This window comes from Calypte anna, chromosome 4, assembly GCF_003957555.1.
Source record: "Calypte anna isolate BGI_N300 chromosome 4, bCalAnn1_v1.p, whole genome shotgun sequence".
Classification (NCBI taxonomy): Eukaryota; Metazoa; Chordata; class Aves; order Apodiformes; family Trochilidae; genus Calypte; species Calypte anna.
The window spans coordinates 16011488-16038969 of record NC_044247.1 but is presented as its reverse complement, the minus strand read 5'-3'; the positions used below and the strand labels follow the sequence as shown (position 1 = coordinate 16038969).

Here is a 27482-nt window from a genome sequence, read left to right as displayed (position 1 = left end):
TGCAGACATGTTCATGGTGCAGGCAGGGATTGAACAGGGCTGTGGGACAAGTGGCAAATGCTGCTGATGTGACACAGCTGTCACAGGCATTGGCCAGTGGGTGGGAGTGCAGGCTGCCTCCTGGGGAGAATAAAGAGCTGCACTGAGCAGCTGCTCTGCAGTGTCCCAGGCTCCCACAGGTTCCCCCCCTGAGCCAGGCACTGGTTTTTCACTCCCCAGAGTCAGGTAGCCAAGTCAAAAATCTGTTTTTATTTGCAGACTTTTCGAGACCCTCCAGTCACTCTTCTGGTCTGTGTTTGGTCTGCTGAACCTCTACGTCACCAACGTGAAAGCCAGACATGAGTTCACAGAATTTGTTGGGGCCACGATGTTTGGGACCTACAATGTCATCTCCCTTGTCGTGCTGTTGAACATGCTCATAGCCATGATGAACAACTCCTACCAGCTCATTGCTGTAAGTTACCTCAGTCTTTTTCTCGTTTTGCTTTTCTTTTTCTCCCCGTGCCTCATCTGTTCAGCAAGGGTGTCTCTTCTGGGGTGCTGGAGACTGCTGCCCCCAGGTTTTGACAGCAGGTAGTTGGGATTTCTGCTCACTTGCCTGAATCATGCTTGTGGAGGAGGTTTTGCTCCGTTTTTAATGCTGCATAGCTGGAAAAGGCTTATCAGCTGTGAGCTGCCCTTGTCTTCTCCTGTAGAGGAACCTCACTGATCAGCTTGTCCTTAGCAGCAGAGAGGGTAAGGTAAGGGGAGGTTTCCCACTGCTTCTTCATGTTTGGTTTTAAGGTGGGGGGTGTGGTATTGTTGGTTGGTTTTTTCCCACTCTCCTACTACTGTTTTCTCATTTGAAACTGTGTGTGTCAGGAGCCCAGCCCTATAATTTCTTACTCTGCAGTCTTCCCACTGAAATGAGATCATTTCCACCTGTAAGACCAGGCAGGCTCCTGCCAGCTGACTCTGTAGCCCCATAATCTCCTATTCCTGATTAACCTCAGTGCAGGATGGATTTGAGCTGAGACAGCTCGGGGCTGCCAGTTGGCTGCAGAGCCACTTCCAAACTTCAGTTGCTCTTCATTTGTATGTTCCAAACTGGTCTCTCTGCTGTAATCTCATTCTGTGTACCTAAAAACCAATCTGCACATCGATGATTAAATTTGTCAACAGATTGAAAACTAAAGCAGCATGGCTCTGCATTTTAAGGCACTTTGGGTAAACTACACAGAAAGAGCAGGGAAGGAACCTGAACCTTGTGTGCATAGTGTTTAAGGTAAAGCAGTGGGCACTTAGTTTCCAGTTCTGATGATTAACATGAGAGGTTTAGAAGTAAGGAGTTAGGAAAGTCATTTGTGTCCTGAGCTGGTCACTCAGAGGTATGGACTTCCTTCTCTGCTTTGGGTGACTCTTGAATTTACTCTAGAAGATAAAAGAGAGGGGAACCAAGTAAAGTCCCAGTAGCAGCAGTCCTCAGTGCTATTCCCTCAGGTTTCTATTCCCAACCTCCTGGACAAATCACTAGGAAGTATATGGGTGAGCTTCTTCCCTGGCTAAAGCAGACATTTGAATTCTTAAATAGGTTGCAAAACTGCCCTTCATCATCTGCTGATTTAAGCAACTCCTTGTTATCTACTATAAACGTAGTCACCTACTCAAACTGACCCCAGACCCAGTCAAACCAGTGATACTTTTGGGCAGCTGATCTTTATCACGTTAAAAAGTATGAGAAAAACTGTACTGTGGACCTTCTAAATGAGCAGAAAAGCAGCTTATCTCAAAGGCATCACTGCTTTATCAGTCTGTCTCAGTGCTTTAAGTTCTTTCTCTTTGTACAGTGCTACTCCTCACATTCCAGGGATACTGGAATGAGGGGCAGAAAACAAAGGTAACTCTCCTTGGCCATTTTCTCCCATTCCCCTTCCTTTATTGTCATCAGATTGGCTTGTCACTGACACAAAGCCCAAACCTAAGATTGACATAAGAATAGCAGCTGTATTTGCTATTCACAGGGGTACAAACCACTCATCCTTCTTTTCCCTGAATAATTTGGGTGATGAGATGACACATTACATAAAATCCCACATGACTGAGACCCATCATGACAATGGACTGAAGTGAATGGTTCAGAGCAGACTGTTATAAAAAATGTTTTTTGTGTATGGGGCTGGTTGGAACAGTGAATTGCACCATCAGAAATGATTCTTGGGAGAGACCTGAGGGTAAAGGACAGAACTCACCAGATAACCTTGGTACACAATTCAGCATGCAGCCTGAGCCCCCTGCTCAGAAGAATGACAGTGAAGATGCTGTAGGACACTTTTTGTCACTCCAGCTGTCAGACTGCACTTGCTGAGAGCAGTGACATTCCTTGGGAAGGCAAGAGGCAGTTTCTCTTGCAGTTTCCTCTCGTGCAGTGCATGCAGTGTGGTTTCCAAAGCCAATATTTCTTCATTCTCTCAGGGATGAGTTTTCTTCATGTATTGTCAGGACAAACATCAATTAATCTCTCCCCCAAAGAACACAACTCATTAATAAACGTTGAGCTTTACAGCTGGGGGTCATTTTTAACCTCCTGTAATTAGGTCTACCCCTTTCTGCTTCACAGCAGACTGGTTGCTAGCCTGAGCATTCCTTCCTCTAGGTATGTGGCTAACATTGGATGCACTGGGAATGACAGCACCAGAGAGGGAGGAGGGGAAAGGACCAAGAAGACCTTGGAGCAGGGTGGAGATTTTCTTCTCAGTTACATCGGGAGGAAATCTTGTGCCATGTGCAGTACTCTGCAGAGAAATGAAATGAGCAAGTCATCAGGGCTGAGAGAGCAGCTCTGCCTGGTGATTTCCCTGCTGTGGAGTGATCAGGACATCTTAATTAATTCCACTTGTTAACAAGCCAGTGGCACTGCTGCAGTGCAGTCTTCCTCCCCTCTTTTCTTCCAGGGACAAATTGTTAATGTGTTTGTAGCAGTTATTTTCAGGTTAGCTTTTCTCCACTGCCTCCCTCATGTACACATTAATTTCTGCCACGAGGTTAGAGAAAGGAGGGTCTGAGCTACTCACTCTTTGCTCTAGGTTTTGTCTCCCTGTATGGGGGTGAGGGCTTTGTAGTTCATTAAGCACTGCAGGCACTCAGCATGAAACCACAGGCTACCTGTGGAAGACAGGGCAAGGCAAGCAGAGTAAAACCTCACACAGCTTTGAGTGATTCCTGACTCACAGAAGAAAGAATTTTTCTGCCATAATTTTGTTGTGGTTTTTTTACTAACGTATTTCAGACCTCAGTAAATACATTTTTCTAGGGGTTTCCTGAGGCAGTTTCAATATTGATTTTTTTTCATACAGCCGATTTTTCTTTTTTGCCAAACCACTGTCAAGAACTGGTTATGGGAGACTCTATTTCACTGCCAAAGCAAACAAAATGCAAAGTGCACCCCAGGATTTCCATATTCTTGGTGCAGCTTCAGTATGTGAAGTTCAGAATGTTCTATGCAATTGGATGTCAGGCATGGCCAGGTCTCTCATCTCCAAACCTTCCCAGACGTGACAGAAATACCATCACCTGATGAACAGGAATATGTTCATGATGACAAGAGGAAGGACAAGGTGAGAGTAGCCAGGTGGCTCCAGCATCCCTGAGAGGCAGAAAGCACCAGGGTGGGCAGTGAGGACCCTCTGGGTGCTGGGCTGTTTCTTCACAGCATTGCTGCTTGGCTGCAGCTAAAGTTCCACCATCCTTCTGCCAGTTTGTAATTATTTCAGAACAATGAGAAGCAGAAAGTGTTACTGGGGGTCCCTTTCTGCTGCCCTAGTCTGCAGGTACATTTTGCAAGGACTTAGCAATCCCTGCCAGTTTTTTGAAAGCATATTCCTTATGGACACATCTCTGATATTCTGAAAAGTCCTGCAGGAATTAGTCATTGGAACTGTACCAACAGTTCTGACTCTGCAGCCACAGGAGCAATGGGGAGCAAGACTGATGGCAGAGAGGTAACTAAGATCTTCTGCAGGAGGAAAGCTGTAGGGCTGTGAACTCAAAATTGGGAGTTCCATGTGAGTTAAAGCAACAAGTGCTGCACAACAGCACAGGGCATCCCCCCAACTTGTTAAGGAGAGCTCCAAGCACTTGAAGCTTTCAGATGTTTTAGGAATGTACGATACGTGATAGCTCAGGGTATGAGGAGAATCACCTCCAACTACTCTGCAGGAAAGCTGAAGGTGTGACAGCTTCAGGTGTGTAAAACACCACGTGCACATGATGCTGGAACAATGACTTCACTCTAGCAGTATGTATGAAGTTACAAAATTGGTTTGTGGTTTGGGTTTTGCATCCTCCCATTGGTTTGCATGTCTGTTACTTCGAGTCAGTTCATCTCAGGCAGCTGCTGCTGCAGCAGCCAGCTGTGGGCTTCACTTTTTAGGTGTATCTCTGCCAGTAGAGGGTACACCCAAGTGGAAATGCCAGTGTTCAGATTGGAGAAATCAGGGCAGTGGACACCAAAACAGGGGTGGAGTTGTAAATGATGGCATGAAACAGAGTGAATTGGCATGTACTGTGGAGGACAAGAATGAAAATTATAAGCATGCTGTGTAGCAAAACAAAAGCTTTACAGTAAACAAACAGTTGGTATGTGCAGCTAAAAATAAATGATCCCTCTCAGGAAATTCTGACTGTAAGTGTAAAGATGTTGCACGTGGGGTTTTCTCAATTTTTTGCAAAGTAGAGAGCTTAAAAATTAAAGCACAGAGAAACGTAAAGACATTTTGGCTCCCTATTACATTGTTTCTGAAATGACTTTGGATTTCCCCCAGCAAGCAGTCCCAAACTTTTCTTGATCAACAAAGAACAAGAGTTCCTCCAGTTCTCTGCACCAACTGAAGTCCAGCAGTAACTGCTACCCAGTGTCAACCACAACAGCAGCAGAAAATCTCTTCCCCACTGTGACCTATGACCCTTAGGACTGTCAAAGAAAAAACCTCTGCACCTCCTCTGCTTGCATAACCTGCACAGTTATTAAGGGAGAAGTTACTAAGGAAGAACTTTATGAATCAATCAACTTAGTTCAAGCAGGACAGTCCCTGCATATGGGACTGTAAGGACAGCTCCAAATCTAAGCAGTTGTTAAGCATCAGGAAGCATTCATCTCACAAGCCCCATTTCAGCACCATTAATTTGAATTTCTTGGAAGAAAATGAGATGTATTTGTTTTTTAACTCTATAATGCAGAGGAAATGAAATTATGCTCTTGCTGTACTTTTACTGCCAGTATGAGCTGGGATTAATATCTCTTGAAGCTTTTCAGGGTGTAGCAAAACAACTAGGTTCTAGGAAGGTGATTAACTGGCTCTTTGGTTTGCTGGCTGAATGAATTGTCAATGTTTGTGCCTCAGTTCTGTGTCCCTCAGGGGCTCCAGCTGACCCACAGACACATCCTGCAGTCAGCGCCCAGGGGCAGCCCCCGTGTTCTGGGTGCAGGTAAAACACTCCGGTCTTTTCTACAGCACAACTGTAATGATCCAAATCTCAATTACCACACTCCCCAAACTCATCTCTGTGTCCTCAGTAAGCATTCATTGAAATTGCAAATTCTCCTGAACTTGCTGGGTGCCTTTTGTGACATTTGTGCAGGCAGATTCTGTTACCTTTCCCCATGGAGTGTGAGAGGTGTGAGGAAACGCGGGACCCCTGCTCTCCAGCTCCCTCCTGGGTACCTGTAGCACAGCTTGAGGGGATTGGGATTGATTCCCAAGGCTGGGTGCTCTCTGTAGAGCTTGTGGCTGGCTGTGGGAGGCTCCCAGCAGGTTATTATTTGTCAGTGAAGGGAAACAGTCTGCAGCAGTGGTGTGCTGCAGTGCTGCCATGCAGCCAGAGGTCTGCGTGTGAAATTAGCCCTGGAGCCTCGTGCTAGACTGGCAGGAGGCTTAATTACTTTTTTTTAGCAAGCTGAAGTATTCATTTGAAGGTGTAGAACTGTTTGTCTTTTTGCTGGCTCTGGCCTAATTACATATAACCCATGGACTTGATTCAAGTTGTTAATATTCATCTGGTGTTTGCAGAGCCTCTAAATGGAAGCACTCGATGTGCTCTGACTTCATATTCTTCATCTTTCTTCTGGTGTTAGAACAGACAAAGCTAATTCTGCCTCCTAGAACACAGTCCTGCAAACCCCTGCTCATAGGAGCATCATCAGCAGGACCTGGAGGTGAATCCTTTCTGTTGTTTTTAATCTTTGAAAGCCCAGATACTTCTCAGACCCCAGGTACCACCATGGCCAAACCACTTCTCCTTCAGAGGAGAAGAAACATTGCGTTTAAGTAAAAAAACAGGACGAACTTGCTGTCTGTAGGTGACCCCTGGCTGCTTGAAGGTATTAAAGGGAATTTGCTGGCATTTCATGGGTGGGTTCTGCTTTTTTGGCACAGTTAACAGAGCAGCAGAGCCACAGCTGCCAGGTCAATAATTCTCTGCCCGTTACGTGCGAAGCAGCTCAGCGAGGTTTGCTCTTGGTACATGATAGAAGTTGAAGTATCCAGATGGAGCTACATAGGCTGCAGCCCCCTGCTTTATCCCATCTTTTATTTAGGCCTGACAACCTCAATTAGCATTATCTTGTGCCTCTGCATCAAGGGGACTTGTGTTAGAAAGGCAGAGGAAGAAAAGGGAAAGATAAAGGAAGAAGAACACTGAGGGAAGAACAGGGAAAACCTGAAAGGGATTTATCTGGGAAGAGCTTTCACCTGATACTGAGCAAAGGGAACATCTATATTAACAATCCTCCAGAACTGACTGGTTAGATGCCAGTGCTTCACAGATTGCCTTTTCATCAGGCTGCAGTCCAGCAGATAAGTTGATACTGATTAAATAGCTGAAAGAGGACACCTACAACTCCATCCAGCTCAACAGGGAGATGTCTAACAACCCCTGTTAGGTAAAATGGTGTGGCTCCTACTCTGTGTTTCTCTTCCCTGCCCTCGTCCCCTGCAGCTCAGAATCTGGGGAGAATCTGTTCAGAATCTGGGGAGGAAGAAGCAGGAGGAGCTTTCATCTCCTGAAGCCCTAAGCCCTGCTAGGTGCACAGCTGAAGGTTCACTGAGAGACTTGAGCAATCTCATCCATTTATAACGGTTCCCTTAAACCCTGAGGATGTTTAGCTAGGATTTTTTTCATTTTTGAGCAATTTTTCAGGTTTTTTTTGGCAGCTAACTTCTTGCACTGCATTTAAGTGACCCTGTAGGCAGGCTGACTTCAGAGGTGTCAGGGACCTACTTCTCCCACTGCTCCTATGACCTCTACAGACTCAGTAAAAGCCATAATCCAGCTCCCCTCCTTTGCTGAGGAAATGCAGCTTATGACCAGTCCTAAAAGAGCAAAATACCAAAGAATCTGAATATGGAGGTTTGGGAATGATCATTTCATTCTTTTGGTTACCTGAGGAAGGGAGGTAAGGGCTGTGTCTGTGTGGGTATAAAAAGGTTGCAAAGCTGAAGGAGTCAGAGTGAGGCTCAGAGTTTTGTCTAAGGGAAGTTCCAGCAACACGTGAAAAAAGCTCCCAGGGGCAGCCCAGTAATGAGTTTACTGAGTTGTTACCTGGTCAGCTGGAAGTGACCAGATCTGCTGGTAGCATACAAGGCAGTGCCAAAGACCATCAGAAGTGCTTTGTGATTATTCATAATCAGAGCTGAGATCTAAAATTTACCAATGGCCTTAAATAATATGAGATAACCTGTTAGAACTTTATATACCTTTGTTGCAGTTGACATCACTTTTCCCAGCAGAAATCACATTCTTATAATGGCATGGACTGGATCCTGGGATCTGAAATTCACACATAGATCCAAACTGGGATTCTTCTTGGGACAAATTTCTCCAGGGAAAAAAAAAAAAAAAAAAAAGAAAAACCATAAATAGAGAGTACAGAAGTACCTGATTCTCTTCCTTTCTATCAAGGTCCAACCAATCCAGCAATGACATTTCTGCTCCTTTTGTAGACTCAGGAAAAAAAAAACCAAAAAGAAACAAAGATAATATTCTGGAAGTAGTGCAGATAGAAATGAGGTGAATTTCTTTTATCTGCCATGGTACTGACAGTCATCAACACTTTGGGTTAGACATACCTCATACCTTCTCAGCCCACCATTTCTCTGTGAGCATGTGTGAATTACTTGGTTTTGACCTGGCTGGAGGCAGTTAATATGATCAGCACAGAGGCACCTTATCTCTCTGACTTTCAGCATGAAATGAGGCTCTCACCAGGCAGTGATAAAGGAGAGAGAATGGATGGCAGGAAGAACAAAGCCTTAGTGATATCTTCCTCATTGTTTCCTCCTGCTGAGGGTTCTTTAGTGAACTATTTGTCTGCATGACCTTCCTACTGCTCTGATTTATTTGACTATTAAAATGAAAATTGAACTTTGCTGGAATATGATTGAAGAACAAAAAAAAAAAAGGAAAAAAAAAAAAGTGTCATTGAAGTAATCTTAACTGCACTAAATCCAGCTAAATCCCCAGTTCTCCATTTTTTCTCAAATATATATTCCCTGGCCTTCTCATTAGCTCTCATTGTTGCCATCAAGTGTGCTGGTGGGAGACACAAGGTAACTGATATATCTACAACCCAAACACATGGTGGAGTGCAGTGCCTTGCCAGATATAATAAAATTTTTAATTATGAATGCATTCTGTGCACGGAAGATATAAATAGCAGAGATGCTAAAGCATGTAATTTCCAAGTACAAACAAACTGATTCCCTAGAGCTGGGAAAACCAGCCTGCTGGCAGGATGGAGGGGCTGTTCTGGGGAAGCAGTGGCTGAAGCAGCTGCTCTGCTGTCCCCCAGGAGGGAATGCCCCTGGCTCTGCTCTTGGCCTTGGGTACTCAGAAGCCAGGAGTGGTTTTCTTTCCCGTTGCAATCAGTCACCTTCCCCACTTCCCCAATTCCCAAGCCTCTTTGGCTATGGAGCCCTTTATCCATCTTGCTCTAACAGGCAGTCACCATGCTCTGGGTGTCTCTGACACTGAACTGGCCATACCCTTGATCTGGTTGAAGTGATGGACCTCAGACATTGCAAAATTAAGAAAGCTTTTCCTGACTTCCTCTATGACAGTGTGTTCTATGGGCTTTACTGTCACTTCATCCAGTTTTAAGCTTTTAATGCTTACAATTCCATGAAGGGCTTATCTGAAATGTCTGCTAGGTAAAAATCTAGACTTTGTGTTTTGGTTCTTTTCATTTGTGCTCAGTTTGATTTCCTCACCTAAGGGCCCTGCTGCCTTCTGCCTGTTCCCAGGTAAGGTTTTGCTCTTCTCTGAAATCAGGTCTGTACCTGTATCCTGGCCCAACAATTCACTTCTCTTGTATCCCAGTGCTGGTATTTATTTATGAGTGTTCCTCCAGAACCTGCCTCAGCTTCACAAACACCCTTTTCTCTGCTGGAGCCAGAAAACACCCAGCATCCCAGCTCTCTCTTTCCTCCCGTTTGCCTCAGTTGTGTGCCTGTGGATTGCTTTGCAGCTCTCTGGGCATCTTTTTCCCTCAGACCTGGGCTCTCCCTGGCTTTGTCCATCCTGGTTTGTGTCTGCCATGGGTTTGTTCTCTGCAGGGCATTGCCAAAGCCATGAGAGGTTGGTGTGGGAGCACTGCAGGTCCCCTGTGGCAGGGTCTGGTTGCTGGTCAGGGCTCTGCTTGCTCTGTTTGTCCCATGTGGGTTTGTGCTTGACAGTACTTCCAGCTCTTCTCTGGCTGCTCATTCCCCAGCTGCTCTGATTGCTTTTTCTCATGCTAGCTTGTCCTCCTTTTGTAGTTTTTCTTGTATTATTTCTGAGGTTGATCCTATTAAGATCTCATCCTTCTGTACATCACTCCAGGCTTTGAAAGAGAAGTCATTTGTTGTCAGCTGCAGCTGAATTACCTGTGCATTAATTGCCTTTGTAGGTCCCTGATTTTCTCATTGACTTGTTGAGGTTTTTTCCTTACTGTGACATATTTTCCTTTGAAAAACATTAAACATCACATTTACGTCAAACAGCCTGCATGGATTTTTGCTGCCTGCTTCTCTGAGCTTGTCATTAAAGCCCCAAGCTCTTGCTGATGTTATTACCAGTGTGTTCAACACACATTACAAAATTAACAGCTTTGAAACTGCACAGGAGTTGTCTGGGTCAGCTTCTGTACAGATTAAGTTTCTCCTGACCCTCTTTCTGCAATGTTTTCTGTTTAAGACACATCAGGGCATATTTTTTGTGCTAGCCTGCCTGAAAGCCATTGCTGAAAGATTTTCTGTGCTCTTTTCCTGCTCCGGGTTTAGCAAAGAGCAATAAAGAGGCACATGAGGTAGAAATATAGTAAAGAGATTTTAATAACTTCTCCCCCACTTTGCAGCACAGCAAAAAAGCACCACTGAAGATCCTGTGCCTCTCAGGCACTGAGCCTCCCTCACTCAGTAAGTTGCTATAAATAAGAGATGTCAGCCAGCACCTCTGAAAGGTGAACATTGCTTCTCCTCCTTCCTCCCTAAAGTACTGCACCTTGGGCACTTCCTAATCTTGTGGGGCTGCTGCTGGCACCTCCTGGGACAGCAGCAGAGAGCAGTCCTCCTACTCCTGATGCAGAAATCACACCAGCTTCTGCCAGCATTCCTGGCACAACTGGAAAACTTCCCATACCTCCTTCCCAGGCACTCAGCCCTGGCCAGGCAGCTTGGTCCTGGGGGGATTATCACAGCCATCTATATCTGCAGCTGACAGGGAGCAGCCTGATCTCCAGCTTAGCCCACTGACTTGTGTAATAAAACACAAGGAAGGCACAGACAGCCCTTTTTGAGCCAGGTAGGAAGACACTGAAGATCTTTATGCATTATTCTGTCCTCGTGGGTGGGGAGGATTTGCATCTCAGGGACACACAGCTTTGAGGAGGGGACCTACACCTCAGTGTAGCACAGAGGAGTTTGAGTAACTGATTATCTTGGACTGTTTTACAGCTTGCAGAGCTGAGTGCCTGGTGGTACCACCACCTCAGTGCTAGGTTTTAGCTGAGTTTGTGTACCATGGCTTTGCACCAGCCCAACCCAGAACTAACCTCACACCTACTCTCAGGACTTCCCATATGGCTCAGCCAGAAGATGGTGATGGAAATCTTTATAGAACACATTTCACACAATGTAAAAAACAGATTTCCTACACAGGTACAAAGATGGAGATTAATGTTTGATTTATCCTGGATAATTAGGGTAGCAGGTAATTATTTAAAATCTGGCACATCTGTGAATACATCACTGACTGAATTAGCAAATCCTCACAACTGCTACAGTGAGATGGCTTCAGCCATCCCACGGGGAAATCTTTCAGGGAGATTAATTCTCACTTCAAATGGCAGAGATTTGCAAGAGGATTATGTGGCCAGTGTGACACATTCACATTGTGATAGTAAGTTATACTCTCAAGCTGGTTTCTTTGAGTTCATATATTCTTTGAGCTTGAGGCCTCAGCCCTCTTCAGAAGTAGAGTGTTTTATAGCTGAAATGATGAGCAGTGCTTGAAAGAAAATGGTGACAGGAACAAGAGAAGCTCAAAGAGCAGACAGTGAAATCCAAATGTGGAGTTAAACTCCTAGAGCAGCAAGGTCACACTTGCAAAGCTCATAGATATGTTTTTTAGCTTATTATAAGTGTTACCAAAAAGATGTCATCTAAGAACATCAAATGAGTCAACACAAGTCAGTGAGGACCCTGTTCCACTGCACTGGCTCTGCCTGCAGCTCCTCACTGCTGGCTGGCCACAGGCTCCAACATGCCAGCTCCTGGGACACATCTCTAATCAGTGGCTAGTGCAGCTCCACTGCAGGTAGCCCCAAACCTTCTGGCAGGTCCAGGCTTGCCCATCACTCTGTGGCTTTGCAGGTGTAGTGGGGGCTGTGCCCAGGCTGAGCAAGGGAAGGGCCCTTGGGTTGGATTTCCAGTGTATTGGTGTTCAGGAGCTTGCTTTAAGGGGTCACCTATGTGAAATTTTGCAGCAGCTCTGATGCAAAGCAGCCCTCAAAAGTCACTTGCCCAGTGGCCTGCAGTCACTGGGGAGATGTGCCAAAAACCTGGAGCCCATCCAGTGGTCCATTGGCCATGCCCACAGCCAAAACAATGGCTGTAAATCCTGAGGGCCTCAGGTTTGGATTGGGTATGGAATGATGGCTGGTATTGCTGGTGCTCACACCACAGGGAAAGCTGTAGCTTTATGTGCAGCTCTCACAGCTTGCAGCCCTGAGGAGAGCTCTGACCAAGGAAATGGTGCTTTGCTGGAGCACAAAGGCACTCGCAGTAAAATTGAAATGTCTCTCTGCTATATATTGCCAACACAAAACTGCTGCCAGCAGCTCTCATCTGATTTGCTCAAGATCTTAAAACATCAGGGTGAATAATTGAGACGGGCTGACTTTGTAAACCCTGGTGGATTCACAGCAGCAGCAGAGAGAGAGACAGGAAAGATACTTTGAGCCTTGTACAGAGGGTCTGTCTTTTACCAGAGGTTATATTGCAGACTGAGAATGCACAGGAGGAACTACAGGTGGGGCTGAGGCCAGCAGCACCCACAGCACATTTAGACCAACAGGGATTTGTTCAGACCAACCACAAAACCTCCCTGATGAGCAGCCCCCAGTCAAAGCTGTGCACTCCCCTCAAGTGATGATTTTTTTTTTCTTTTTTTTTTTTTTTTTTTTTTTCTTTTTTGGTGGCAATTATTTCTACTGCTGCAAACTGCATTTTTTTGCTACCCAAAACTTCACTTCCACCAGCACCAGCTTCTAGTCTCTAGTACTTCATGGTGATGCTGCAGTTTCCCTGCTTCCTGATACTCTAAGAGGCAAAAAGGGCCATGGCAGGCTGCTTCTCCAGCTCTCCCTACATCTTGAATCCCTCCCTTCTGGTCAGCTGGCAGGGGACTGCAGTGTTCTGGGCTGACCCTGACCATCTGTAGAGACTGATGTGCTCCTGCTCTGCTGAGGCAGTGGTTTCAAATGGAGAGCTGCACGTAGCTTGACTACACCACTAAAATGGAGGCCAGCTGCACCTCCCTGACAAAAAGTGAGCATATTTCACCCATGTCAGAGCACTGGAGTGTAGCCAGAAAGCCAGTGTAGTAATTTTGGGGCATGATGTTCAGCCATATTTTATTAAATTCCCTGTCCTACACATCACTGCTTGTTTCTGAGAGCTGCAGCCCAGCATCCCTCACTCAGGAGGGCTGCTTGTTCCAACCTGGTTGAAATCCCAGGAGCTTAACATCTGGGCATTGTCCTTTTCTCCCACCCTGTGCTGTTATACAGCCTGGATCATCAGGGCTCTGGTTTAATCTCACGTCAGATGCCGTTAACATAAATGCTGAACAGCTAAAATGCCACAATCATCAGCTTAGCACTATGCTTTGGGACCATAACAAAACACAGATTTACCATTTAAACGCAGTGCACTGTTGTGAGCTGTGCTCAGCACTGCCTGGCTTGCAGGCTTCAAACCGTTTCCCCTTTCTTTTCTGTCTCCTGTCAGAATTTCTGCAGAACACACAAATCAGTGGCATTTCTTCAACTTTGAAACTAGCACGAAACAGCATGAAGCCCATTTTGAATAGCTGCAGAGCCTCTCTGAATCCAGGCTGTGGGTAGGTCTGTGCCTGGCCTCGTGGTGACAGGAAAATACAGTTTGTTACTGGGCAGAACAGCTTGTTTACTCTGTGGAGTAGATTGTGAGGAGCTTGATTTTAGGGAGCATCACTTTGCAGCCTGTGAGGTCGGTGTCTTTTCCAGGCTCCATGTTCCTTTCCTGGACCCTGTGTTTATCTGTGCAGCTGCAAAATGCTGCTGTTACCTCTCCACCTCTACTTTGTTGGGATGGGAAATGGCAGAGCACAGCAAGCTAGTGTGGTGATAATATAAATGAAAGAAAAACAACAAGCAAACAATAAAACATCTCCTGTTTTGTGTAGGGATAATGCAGAGGCGAGGTTTAAAATATGGCACTCATAAAATTGTCAGTTCTTTATCAGAGCTGAATTAATGGGTGCTATTAAAAAAACTACAAATAAAACCACTATGAAGGTTTTATTCCCAGGGAAGAATGTGAGAATTCATTGGATTTGGACATGAAAAAACAATGGCTTGTGAAAATAAAAGCGCTAGCAAAAAGCAAAATGAGAAATGTGTTTCTTGCAGCTTGTACTGGCACTAATAAGCACAGCCTCTAAAGGATGAAGCCAGGCTTTACCCAGTGAAATTCTTTTTGCTGAACACTGCTATCATCTCCTTTCTCAGTGCTTGGTGTTTTTACACTCCAGCTGCATTTCCCACTGATCTTTCCTAACTACACCCCAGCAAGGGAACCGGCAGCAGCGCTACCGCTTCGCCTGCAGCCCGAGGAATCCTTCCCTGCTCACAAGTCACCTCCTCACCTGCAGGCATTTGCTCCAGGAAAGCTCTTGCCTGAAGCTGCTGAGAATCTCTTTTCCTTCTCTCACAGGACCACGCGGATATCGAGTGGAAGTTTGCCCGGACGAAGCTCTGGATGAGTTATTTCGATGAAGGCGCCACTCTGCCCCCTCCTTTTAACATCGTCCCAAGCCCCAAGTCCTTCTGGTACCTCTGCAAGTGGATTCACAACCAGTTGTGTCCAGGCAACGACTCTGACAACGAACAGAAGAGGCACGAAAACCTCAAAACATTCACAGTAAGGAGCTGCCTGGTTTTTTAATGCGTTTTTGGAGGGCGTTGGTGCATGTTCAGGATCAGGAGGGCTCTGCTGATGCTGTAGGAGGTTGCTGGTCCCCAAGCTGCTAAGAGCCACCAGGAGCTCTGAAGAGAGGAGTGAGCAGGTAACAGATCTGTGCCTCTCTCTCTCTTTCCAGGAACGCCACGCTGACAACCTGATTCAGAATCAACATTACCAGGTAAGCTCTTGAGCACATCAAGTTTTTACTCAGTGTTTCTTCTTCCTGCTTATTTTCTAATACCTCAGTTTTTCCTGGCTTCTGGAATACATTTGATAAGGGTGGGCCCTCTAAAAGGATTTTGCTTATCGTAGATTAAAACATTTCCTCATTAGAGGCAGGATTGTTCACTGAATCACTCCTTGCCTTTCACCTCCACTGAAGCAGGGGAAAACTTGCCCTGCATCAGTCTGGCTGCTGAAGTCAGAGGGACCAAGCTGTCACACCATCCTGATTACAACTGTTTCTGCAGCATTTTTGCACACTCCTGAATTGTTCCTCTCCTTCTCTTTTTTGTCAGTACCACTAACTCAAAGAATGGTTGTGATTTTCTTTTGTTCTGGACAGCTCAGGAAGGAGAACTGATTCCTTTGTTGAATTTTGCTGGTTTTGTTTATTCTCAGCCTGCCTGTCATCAAGTGCTCATTAAAGTCAACCTACAAAAGGATGAAAGTGTATGAAAAACACCAGCTTCACTACTTGAATTCAGTGTGATGCCAGCATGCTGGAAAGAAAAAGAATTCTCCAGAATGTTAGGTGGTACATTACACTATACTGTCAAAAGCCATGAGTAATTTGTCAAGCTTAAGACATCTCCTGCTTTTTGAAGAGTATTTTTATCTGAAATTAGTATTTAAACATCCTTAGTCACCTTGACCACAGACACTTGCTACTTTCTGACTTCACAGCACAGCTTATGGGTACCAGCAGTGGGATGTCTTAAAAAATCTCCCAGTAGAACCTTGGTGTGGAGCCCACCTTCACTTTTAGTGTGACTTAGGCTTGTTCTCTCTATTTATGAAATGAGGGAAATGAAGGGAAGGTTTGGAGCAGCCTTTTCTGTAGACAGAGATCAACCTCTGTGTCTGCAGATAAACATACAAATGGAGAGTTGTGGATCCAGCAGGGATGTTCAGGATCACAGACCAAAATGGACCTCATCCTACCAAAAATCTGTACTATAATAAACAGCCCCCCAGTCCCAGAGGAGTAAGAGTCCTTGGAGGAGTCCCAGGGTGTGATTCAATCCCTCCAGCTCTGCCCACAGACCCTGCAGCAGCACTGGGGGGAGTTTCTGACCTCCCTGTGGGGAATACCCTGCAGGTGTGTGGTGTGATGGGAATGTGCATTGCCCCATGGGCAATAACCTGTTCCTCAGGTTATTTGTTGTCAGCACACCCTCCTTGCCTTTCAGATGCTTAATAAACACCTTCACATGGCAAGCTCAGCCATCCAGCATATACACACGAGATTGGCAATCTTGAAAACTTGCAGCAGCTGAGATTAAATGGCTTGGGGACATTTAACAACAAGAATTCTTTTTTTCTCAATGACTTTTACCTCTGCAAAACACCTGCTGGCTGTAGCTAACAGGATGCACTCAGGATGGAAGGAATACAGCCCTTTCCAAAGGTTTGCTCTACATCTAATGGTAAATCACTTACTGTTCCTCTTTGGCCAGCAGAGTCAGGAGAGCCACTCTTGGTAAGAACTCAGGGAAATACAGTAAGAACAGTTCAGTCTGAGCCAGCAGCTGAATCACTCCTCTTTCCTATTCCAGGAAGTGATAAGAAATCTGGTTAAAAGATACGTCGCAGCAATGATAAGAACTTCCAAAACCAATGAGGGTTTAACTGAGGAAAATTTCAAGGTAATCTATTGTTCCTTAATACTACTTTATTACATTAATTCAAGTAGCCACTTGCAGAGTTTGAACTAACTTGGTAAGATTATTTATAGCCTGCTGTGGAAATAGGAGCTGGGAATATCCATGATGTGCAGGTGGGGTTTTTCTCAGCAGAGAACATTATTTTGAGTGTCTTATTATATGCTTACTTCTCAGATTTTAATACATTATAAATTATGTAGACAAAAGCTTTGGGAAATGGTAGGAATAAAGTATATGTATCAATGTCACATTCCTAATCCTAACCCAGACAGAGCAATAGGAGGAGTCTTGGTTAATGAATACAAAGGATACACTTGCCAACAGAATTAAAGTTGGACCATTTCAACTGTTTCCCCTCTTCTACAACTGTCTTTGACTTCTATTTTGAGAGGGAGGTGGGAGAGGGTGGACAGACAGGGTCCCACAGCCTTTGAAGACAAAGATCTCAGGTCTTCAGTTCTCAGGATTACTGGGGCTTTTTTTTTTTTGGTTTTTCACTGAACAGTGAAGATGTCTGTGGTATTCTTGGAAGTGTGATGTGGTGTCATCCATTTGCACTAACTCTGAATAGTTCTCCCAAGGAAACTCCCAAGGGATTGTTCTTTCCTGTCACAGATAAAGCTGCTCAATGTAACTGGTTTCTTCTCCTGCCCTAGGAATTAAAACAGGACATCTCAAGCTTTCGCTATGAAGTTCTTGACCTCTTGGGGAACAGGAAGCCCCAGAGAAGAAGTTACTCTACCAGCAGCACAGAGGTGTCCCAAAAGGATGAAACAAATGAGGATGGTGCTGGTGAAAAATCCAAAGCCAAGAGTGTGTCTTTCAATGTAGCCAACAAAAAAAAGGACTTCAATGTTTCTGCTCTAATTAAAACCATGTCTGGGATCAACATGGTGGAAGAGAAGCCAAAAAGCAACGGGATCAGCAAGCGCTCCTTCGTCCGGAACGGGAACAGAGTCCAGAGACTTTCCAGCTCCAAGAAGGAATCCTTCAAGAGACTGGGTCTGCTTTTCTCCAAGATGAATGGACACGTACCCGAACCAAATTCAGAACCCATGTACACTATTTCAGATGGAATTATTCAGCCACACTACATGTGGAAAGACATTAAATATTCTCAGATTGATAAAGAGAGAGAAGAGAATTGTTCCAGAAGTGAAATTAACCTCAATGAGGTCGGCTACAGTGGGAACACAAGACTTACAGGACAGAGCAAGGAATGCCCTGTGGTTTGTACCAGCTCCCTTCACTGTGCTTCCGGGATCTGTTCCTCTAATTCCAAACTCATAGACTCATCAGAGGATGTGTTTGATTCATGGGGAGAGGCTTGTGACTTGTTTATGAACCAGTGGAAAGATGGGCAGGAGGATCATGTTACCACTCGGCTATAAGTAAATCTATCTTAACACCCACTGGCAAACTTAGCCCATTATTTGTAATTGTTTGCTGTCTGATTCAGCATTACTATCTCCTTTCTGTCCCCAGGTGAAAAAAAAAAGGGTATAACTACTTATGTTAGTCTATTTTTCTGCCACCTACACCTTTTTTTAATTTCCTTTTATTTTTTTTTTTTACCCTCATAAACACTGAAGGTTTTACCATTTCTAAGGTCACTATAAGCCACAGGAATCCCTTTGGATGCAGTACCAGTCTTCAAACCCCACTGACTTCAGACATGCTGGTGGCCCAGTGAAGGATTTCTCCAGTGCCATCATCATCATCCTCATCCCACTGCTGCTGAGTTATCACTGCTGCCATCCAGCACCACCAGCTCTGCCTCCTGCTCCATTCCTCTCATCAACACAACCAGCTGGTGAGCAGCAGCTTCACAAGAGGCTGAGAATCATATTTAAAGTCTTTTTAGAATGAGTTTCAGGTTATAACTGGCTTTTGTTTTCTTTAAGCAATACAGCCTCTGATTCTTTTGGTTGTGTGTATTTTTTCAGGTTATTATATTAATATTGTAAGTTGTTACTGAATAAGAGACCCCTTTGATCATCCCAGCTAGAACACTCTATATGATTTGCTTATTTATCTTATTCCTGTATGAAATTCCCCCCTGTAGGGACCAGAATGACCTTCCAAGTTGGGCTGAGAGTTGAAGCCAGCAGCTGGCCCTGCTACCAACTTCTGTGTAGATGAACTGACCCAAAACCAGTGGTGGCTGCTTGAAACACAAACCACAGTGTGGTTCTCCTGTTCCTAACAGGCTGAACCCAGCCAAGCTCACCCCTCAAACTGAGTCTGGTTTTGGAAATTCCTCATTACTTCTACTGCTGCATTTGCTCTTTGCTGCCTCTCTGATGGATGTCAAGCTTGAGGAGGACAACCATCCTCCTGGTATATCTGACAAGAGCTAAGAGAGATCATTTTCATAGGCCTGGGAGCTGCATTTCTGAAAAGCAACTTAAGCAATAGCAGCTTGAACTGCATCTAGCAGCCTACAGAGTCTCTGCAGTTCCTTTTGTAAGGTGCAACAAAAAGCAGTGCAGCAGTAGATGTTATCTTTTATATCCCCAGCTCTGGTAGTGTCTGGACAAGACCTAGCAATGCCTGTGTTCTGAGGGGCATCAGGGAGGGGAGAAGAGAACCTCAGCAAGGGCAAAATGGTTGAATTTTTAACAGTGGTTGGCTTGTGGTTTGGTTTTTTTTTTTTTAAACAATGTGATACTTGAACTTTCTTCTGCAGTGTTGCTAAGAAACACAGATGATTGGCACTTACTTACCACCACTTCAGAGCTGTTATTAGCTGCTTCCTTGGAGGAAGCGAGTCCTGATGGAGCTTAGAGATGCCCTTCCTGGCAGACAGAGCATCGTTACTGTCCCTGCAGTCACACTTCAGGCTCAGCTCCCAGGAGAGGTTACAGGAGCTGGAGTATATTCCATGTGTAATGGAGTTCCATTCCATATATTCCATGTGTAAAAGCATAATGCTAGAAAATCTGCATCTCTCACTGGCACTGCTCAGGTTTTGCCAGCAAGGGGCAGGAGCAGCTCTCCTGGCAGGATGGAGGATGAGGAGAAGAGGGATTTCTCACTCAGCAGTGCCCCACAGAAGAGATGCTGAGACACCTGCAGCTGAATACTTTGCCTGAGTTTTAAACTTGCCTCCGTTCTCTTGGTAAGGAAAAGCACCTTGTTGGCTTTGCCCTCTCTAGAGCATTACCTGATGGGTGTGGTGGAGCACATCTACATCAGAGAGATCAATGTGCAGAGCTGCAGATGCCAACACACTGGACTGATGGGAAGTTTTCAATACCTCAAGGTGGAGACCAAGGCTCTAGGCCAGCTCTGGGGCCAAGAAAAATTAGTAAGTTGGAGCAGAGATCCCACAATTTTCTTGTAATGACACTGGCCTTGTCACCAGCATGCAGGACAAAGCCCAGAATATTTAAGCCTCTGGGTGTGTTGGTTAAGGCAGAATGAAAGCATTTTTGTATTAGCAGATTTCAGACCTTCATAGCAATGGCAGGGTTAGAGTTCTCTTTGAAAACTTCATCTCCTCTTCCTTTCTCACAGCAAAGTGATGTTAGCATGACACAGGACTTCCAAAATCTGAGGCAACAGCTCCCTGACCATTCCTGAAGAAATCCAGCACCTGTCTTTTAAGAGGCAAATCCATTGCTAGGTGAGAGCTGCAGACAGAACCAACTGAGCCAATCCTCAGAGCAGCTCACAACAAAAGCCCCCCAAGGTTAATAAACCAACCTGAGCATTCCTCTGGAAGGATGAACATGAGCAAGAAAGAGCTGCTGCAGGGGGATGAAGGAAAAGGTTTGAATCATTTGGTACCTCACCACACTGCAGTTTATGAACTCTACTTGACATGGGGCCAGCAGCTCTGAAAGATGTTTTCTGTGTCATGAGGAAGAATGAGAACAATTCAAGTGTGGTTATACCAGCTGAGTTTCAGGCTGGGACTAATGCAGGGTTCACATCCTTGGACAGTAGAAAGGCTTTGAAGTTTTCCTGGAGAGCGAAGCAGACTGCTGCTGGTGAGGGTTCTGCTGTGTCACTCAAATGCAGCACTGTATTAACAGGTAAAAAAATCAAACTCTGCAGTGCTGCCCCAAAACCATGCAAAAGTGACACCAAGCAGCACAAATCCCTTCTGTGCAAATTGTGGGAGTCAGGCTCCCCTGCTGCATCCTGAAAGGACAGGGGTAGGGACTGCCACCTTGGAATGGCACAGTGGGGAATGCAGCCTGCAAAAATCTCTTGATTTCTTGTTATGCTGAAGAACATGTGGCTGCTCAGCTGGGGCTCCCCTGGGGTTTGCTTTATGACTGGGATACTTCCCAGCTATGAGATAGTTTGAGCTGACTTTGGAATTTTAACCAAATTATTTGATTTGCCTGGGATTAATACACATGTCCAGGAGTTTGCAGAACTGTCAGATTGGTCCCCAAAAGGCAAAATTCCGTTTGACTGCATCTATGCATCCCCTTTGGTAGCAATAGACTTTATAGCAGCTGGTGAATTATTATTACTCTAAAACAGGAGTTTCACAGGAGGGAAATTAAAGCATCTTGTGAAAAATACATTTGATAAACCTGTTAAATTTTAATTTCACTTAATTATGCTCACACTATCTGGGATATCAGTAGCAATTTTCCATTTTCTGTTGCTCAAAAAGAAAACATGTTTCAGTGAAAGTTATGCTGTGTGTCAGAGAAAGGAGTAAACTACCCCTGTGCTATCTGCCCAGGCAACCAGGGCAGGAGCTGACAGGACACTTGGAGAAGTCAGAACGTTTCCTTCCTTGAAGTTAGAACTTTTCCCTGGCTTGGGTTCAAGATGCTCAGCTGTGCTCCAGCTGGGGCATGCCCAGCCTTATTCTGTGGGCTGCAGTAATAATCCTTATCCATGTGCAAAGTATTTGGAATTAGGGATAACAGATGTTGACCACTTGCCTTTCAGTTTCTTGCTCTTCAAGTTGCTTTATTTCTCACTTCCCATTCCTGGCATCATTTTCACCTGGCTTTTTAAAGCAGCACACCTGCAGCACCATCACTAATGAAGTAATTAGCAAATAACATCCAGGGTCCGGAATTTCAGACAGAGCTACGAGGTGTCTGTACTCAGGGCAGAGATTAAAGTTGTTGCAGAAACAAGAAGTTAACCAAGGTTCCTCTGCAGCTCATTTGGGGTGATGGCTTTTATGTATTCTTCACCAAGTGGTAGAGATGTAAATACTCCAGGATTTGCACCCGTGGTCCCTCTGGAGGAAGCATGCACAGGGGCTGGAGCACGGGAATAGGGAACAGGGCTGCTGAGGGCCAGTCCCAGCTCTGCCACTGGCTCACCAGTGACCTTGGGCAAGTCACTGCAACCTCTCTAATGCCTCAGTTTCCCCATCTGTAAAATAGGGATAATAATCCTTACCTACCTCGCAGGGGGGGTTAGTTAATTATTTATAAGCACTTTGAGATCTTCAAATTAAAGGCGCTATATACAGTAACCTAGGTAACAGCTGTAGCAGCAGTGTGGACTTTTATTTTCCTACAACTAATTCAGGTTAGGATTTAACTCTAGGTCTGTGAAGATGGTTTTCCCTATAGAAAACTAGCATGGTTTCCCACAAAGGGAATTTAGGGAACTTCTGCAGCAGACAGAGAGCAGGAGCAGCACACCCTGGAAGCCTAAACTCTTAACTCCCTTGCTTTTGTGATTTATGTCTCACTCTTAACACCACCTTACTGTATTTGTGTTTCATCCCTTTTCTGATGGTTCATGTAACGTAATTTTTAGCAGAAACAGCCACTGTAAATATTAAGAGTATTTAAATAAATATATTCAAGTATAACTACAAAACCTTACCTTCTGAAGAGGTTAAAATGGGTTGATGCAACAGACTCCTCAGCATGGGGAGGTCCCACTGACACACACAGGACAGGATAACTCGAGTAGGGCTGTAGGAAAACATCACCACATGGCATCACCTCCCTAGGATTCACTTTTCCCCCATCACAGGTGACAAGGTGACACAAGAGGGTTCGTGGGGACAAAGGGAGGCCCTGGTGGGAGCAAAATCACTCTGCTGCCTCTTTTGCCCCAGAGAGCCGGAGCAGGAAGCTCCCAGACCCATGCTGTGTCCTGACAAGTGATGGCTGCTGGAGGAACCTCTCTTGGACAGTGGGAGATGTCACCTGTGTCCCACCCTCACCTTCCAGCTTCTCTTTAGGTTTTTCTTCAGTGCTCACTCTGGATAAAAGTCTCCAGTTGGAGTGACAGATCTCTAAGATTTGACTTGCACAGTAAGGGCACGACAAACATTCCAAGTTCCCTTCCAGGAATGTGAGCAGTTCCAGGGAATCTACACTGAGAATCTGGACAGTCACTAATGGTGTAAGCAAGGGTCTGATCTGCTGCTGGGTTTTCTAACAGAAAACCACATGAGCACTTGCTGAGCTCACACCATCAACTCCCACTTCCCTTGGGACTCCTCACCTTTGCTTTGATACTTCTACCTTCTCTTTTGAAAGGCCAAAATCCCAAAGAAAGGCATATTGCAATTAGCCAGGGAGAGATGGGATTTTGGTTTCATTTCTGGCTGAGTTCTCCCTCAAGCTGTTAACTTGTCCTGCAGGATACTAAGTGTCCCACAGCCATGTCCATGAGAAAGCCTCAGGCTCATTCCCACAGAAATGGGATCACCTCCCACCTCCACTGCAATGCCACAGTCCAACAGAATTGCAAAAACCAATAAGCAAAAGTATCCAAACCACTAGGATCTGCCTACAATTAATAAAAGTTGTTCCTGAACTAACAACTCTTGAGCTGTTTTTGGGATGGATGCACTGTGAGGACCTCTTCCTCCCAAGAGGACACCACAGCCCCAGCTGGCTGCTGCCTGCCCCTGGAACCGTCAGTGACTCTCATTCATGTAATGGTAAAATTAATTGGAATCAGTGAGACTGCAGTGAATAATAAAATCAGCTCACTGGAAGAGCATCTAAAATAAACTGTTACCAAAATAATCTGCAGTTTTCAGTCAATGTGTAATTTGAAACCTAACAGCTATGAAGCCAGTCCCTTGGTTGGCTGGCTTGGTGCTTTGCAGGAGGCAGGGAGCACTCTGGGCCAGCCACATTAGCATATTTGCTAAGGGTTTGTAATTTAATTTGATTTAATTTTCACACGACTTCTTTTCCCCATTTCAGGCCATTAGGTTTTTGCAAACAAGTTTATTTATATAATATTCACATAATTGCCTCCACTCAGAACAACCACTGCTCTGCAGTACATATGTGACACCAAGAATGACTGGGTTTTTTTAAAAAGAAGACATGCTTTACCTAAAGAATATTCAGAAGGCAGAGGTGGTTGATCCTTAGCTTTCAAATGTTTGGTAGTATTTCATGCTTCAGGGAAACACTTTTACCTGCTGTGAAAACAAATTAAAAAAAAACAAAACTAAATGAAAAACCCAACCATAACAAAACCCTTCACCTAGCTCAAACCATCCCCAGCTTTTTAAAAGCCAAACTGATCTCAGTTTTTACACACAGCCCCTCCTTTACACACTGCCCACCAGTGCAGCCCATTCCTCCTGGCTGCACCCCCCCTCCTTCAGTGGGGCAGATTTGGGTTATTTCAAGGATTTTTTTTTTTGAGGATTATTTTTTTTCCCTTTCCTAGTTCATGCATTTCCATGTCAGCAGTAACTCCTAAGCCAGAAGAAAAAAGTGGGCTTAGGATATGTGTGAGCTACCAGAACACTGTGATACCTTTATCCAACAGAGTGAAAAGCCTTTGGAGTATAAATAGCTGGTTTTGAGCAAAGGGGCAGTTTTGGTTTAGCTATTTCTGGGGCAGAGTCCTATTTAAAAAGTACTGAATGTGTTTATAAAGTGTGTCTGGGACAAACAGGGCTTGGGATCTTCTGAGAAGGAAAGGATTGTAGCAGATGCTTCACTATTTTCTATATGGCAAGCCCTAGAGGCCAGGGACAACTCCGCAAGCAATTTGGTTTGGTTTATAGTAGTCAAGTTTTAATATCAAATTAAAATCTTCATTAAAAAAGCTCTCTCAGAAACAGCTTCACACCTGAGCACGATTTTTAAATGCCATTTGACTAGGGATAGAATAAAAAAAAAAAAAAAAAGTGAGGCTTTTCTCCCTTCCTCCTTCTTTATTTTAGTATTAGTCAAAACCTTAATGGCTTTTTTCCAGGGGCAAAGAGTTTTTAGATGTAAAAATTCTGCATATGGGAAGACAGAGTGGGGACCTCAGCATTTGCCAGTTATAGCCACCCCTTGAGAAAGGGAGGGAGAAAAGAGAAGAGCAAAAATCAAAAATAAATGCTTAGTTTTATGTACTTTTCTACTTGCATCTTTTCTGTCCATAGTGCAGAGTCCATGTCATTCCCTTGCAGAACATGTAAAAATTAAATTATGTACATAGTAAATAAAATTATTTATTTTATGTGTATTTTTAGCTTAATTGTAAACTGAAAAAAAAAAAAGCATTTAATTTTTTCCCAAAAATGTAAGCCTACTGAAATTCAAGGTGTTTCTACCTTTTCAGATGTAACATTTCCAGCAGCCTATTGATAATAAACATTTACGAACAGCAACAGATCTGACATTTTAGAGTTTTTAAAAATCATGTTCAGTACAGGCTCCCAAGGGCTGTCAGAGGAACACTCCAGGTGTACAAAAGACTGATATTTAAAGAAAAAAAAGGACATGGAACTTGCCTGCAATGAAATTGGCCACCCAGATGTAGAATCATAGAATCACTTAGTGTGTCCCAGTCCAGAAACAGGAACTGAACTGCAGGTGAAAATTATTTATTTTGGCTCCTCTTATCTGTGCAAGCAGTGCAGATCATGCATTTGCACAATCCCCACAAACATTTAAGCCTTTTTTTTTTGCTTTTGACTATGAAAAAATCTTTTTAAGGGATTGGTTTAGAAAGAGTCAGAAGCCACAGTTTTGTAACTTGGATTATAAAATGCAAATTACCAGGGTAGGGAATAGGAAAACAACATAAAAGAGAGGTTAGAGGAAGTTAAATGGTCCATCAGTTTTGTCATTAGAAGATACCTGACTTTCCCATAACCATTTTCCCTGACACAAAAAAGTGAAGCAGTCATCACAGCTACGGGAACCAAACAGCACTTTGGGGAGAACCCCAGAACATTCCCCTGCTCCAGGGAAGGCAAGATTTAGCACCTGGAATAAAAGTATTGCCATAAACTGAGCCCAACACATAAAAGAAAAAAAAACCCCAAACTTGTGAGGACTCAGGCACGCATTCCTGTAGATCACCACCTGGCAGGGATGACAAATGTGCAGGACCTGCCTGTGAATGAGCTCTCTGCCCCTGCTCATCCTGGCTGAACCATTTCATATTTGCCACAGCTCAGCTGACTGGAATCTGGTAAAAGCAGCAGAGATTTCATCATGTGAAGGAGTTTCTATTCACAGGCCTGCCCTGCAGAATTTAACCTCTGATCTTACTGAAAAGCTATTAAGTCCAAGGGGTTTATCTTCCTCCTGTATGTAAAAAAACACTTAGGTAGAAGTCTGGGTCTGGATTTCTATGTTGAGTATTTTCTACATATACTGCAGTCTTTGATGGGGTAATTTTTTTAAAAGAGAAAGGTATCTGGCAGCACTGCAAGCAGAACTGGAAGCTAAAACAAAAACAGTTGAGCTAGAAAAAATTCACTATAGGAATTGATGTGGTGTTCTTATGTGACCAAGGGGAAAAGAAGAGCACAGGAGGGACAGGCAGCCACAGTCCAGTAGGTTAATGCTGTGCAGGCAGCACCTGCATGGAATTCCTCTGCTGTATTTCCAATAATTACCTCAAATAATGGATGGATTTTACATTTCAAAAGACTCCAGTGAGAGATTCTGTGCCTCCAGATGTCAGGGGGAAGCAGGACCCTGGTTCTGTGTGGCTGCAGGACCAGCACTCACAGCCTGGCTGCAGCAGGGAGTGGGCTCTGGGAATCCTTTGGTGGAACCCCCAAGCACAATCAGCCAAAACCCCACACTTTTTCCTGGCCACTTTTACACTTTTTACTTTTACTCTGGCGGTGCTCAGAGCAGGAGCCCATGCTGGAGGAGCCCACTCCTAAAGGCAGAAAGTCTGGCAGCAGTTTAGAGGAGCCTGACCTGCTTGCTGGCCCAAAGCACCAGAACTGCAGCTGCTCACTGCTCCTTTCCTCCTGTGGTGTCAGAAGAACCTACAGAGGATTTTCTCTTTAAGGGCAAACAAAAAACCCCAAGAGCTTTAAGAAAATAGGATCAACACCAAAGTGCTGCATGTTAAGACAAAACTGTAAGGAGTGACTTATTCCAACTATATTTTTGCTTTGACATTTACTGGAAAGGGATACTGAAGGAAATATATGTTTCCCTGCCACCAGATTCTGCAGCCCTGCCACCATTTTTACCACCACTTAGCTATGTACAAAGCAAAAGCAAAAAAAAAGTTTTAAAGAACAGAGTGCCACCTTATCTACAACCCCACAGAAAGACTGCTATAAGGCAAGTCTAAGACAGGGAACTTGCTCCTTTTCTGTAGCAGAAGAAACTGTTTCAGGCACAACACCCTACCCCCAAACATCCCAACTATCAATTCAGAGCAACAAGCCAGGCTATCACTATACACTCGCTCAATCTAGTTACACAAATGATAAATTACAGTGTGGCAAACAAGTGAAAAGCTTTCTCCTACGGTATTTACAGCTACACAGACATCCCCAGGGGAAAGGCATTGGGGTTGTTTTCAGGCTGCACGGGAAGGCAGAAATGTGACTCTGCTTTTATGAAAAGAGACTTGAGAGAAAACAAGTGCTGCCCATGAGGGGAGGGAGAAAGAAGGAGAACATTGAGAAAAATGC

General features: G+C 44.5%; 1 protein-coding gene across 1 annotated transcript in view; it reads left to right on the top strand.

Moving 5' to 3' along the window:
- The window catches only part of TRPC5 (transient receptor potential cation channel subfamily C member 5), a 60295-nt gene extending 42283 nt beyond the window's left edge, over positions 1 to 18012 (top strand). The window contains exons 6-10 of the mRNA XM_008493608.2: positions 259 to 454; positions 14487 to 14693; positions 14872 to 14913; positions 16514 to 16603; positions 17278 to 18012. Coding sequence (XP_008491830.2) covers positions 259 to 454; positions 14487 to 14693; positions 14872 to 14913; positions 16514 to 16603; positions 17278 to 18012 — 1270 coding nt within the window. The remainder of the gene's footprint in view (positions 1 to 258; positions 455 to 14486; positions 14694 to 14871; positions 14914 to 16513; positions 16604 to 17277) is intronic.
- Positions 18013 to 27482: the final 9470 nt, after the last annotated feature.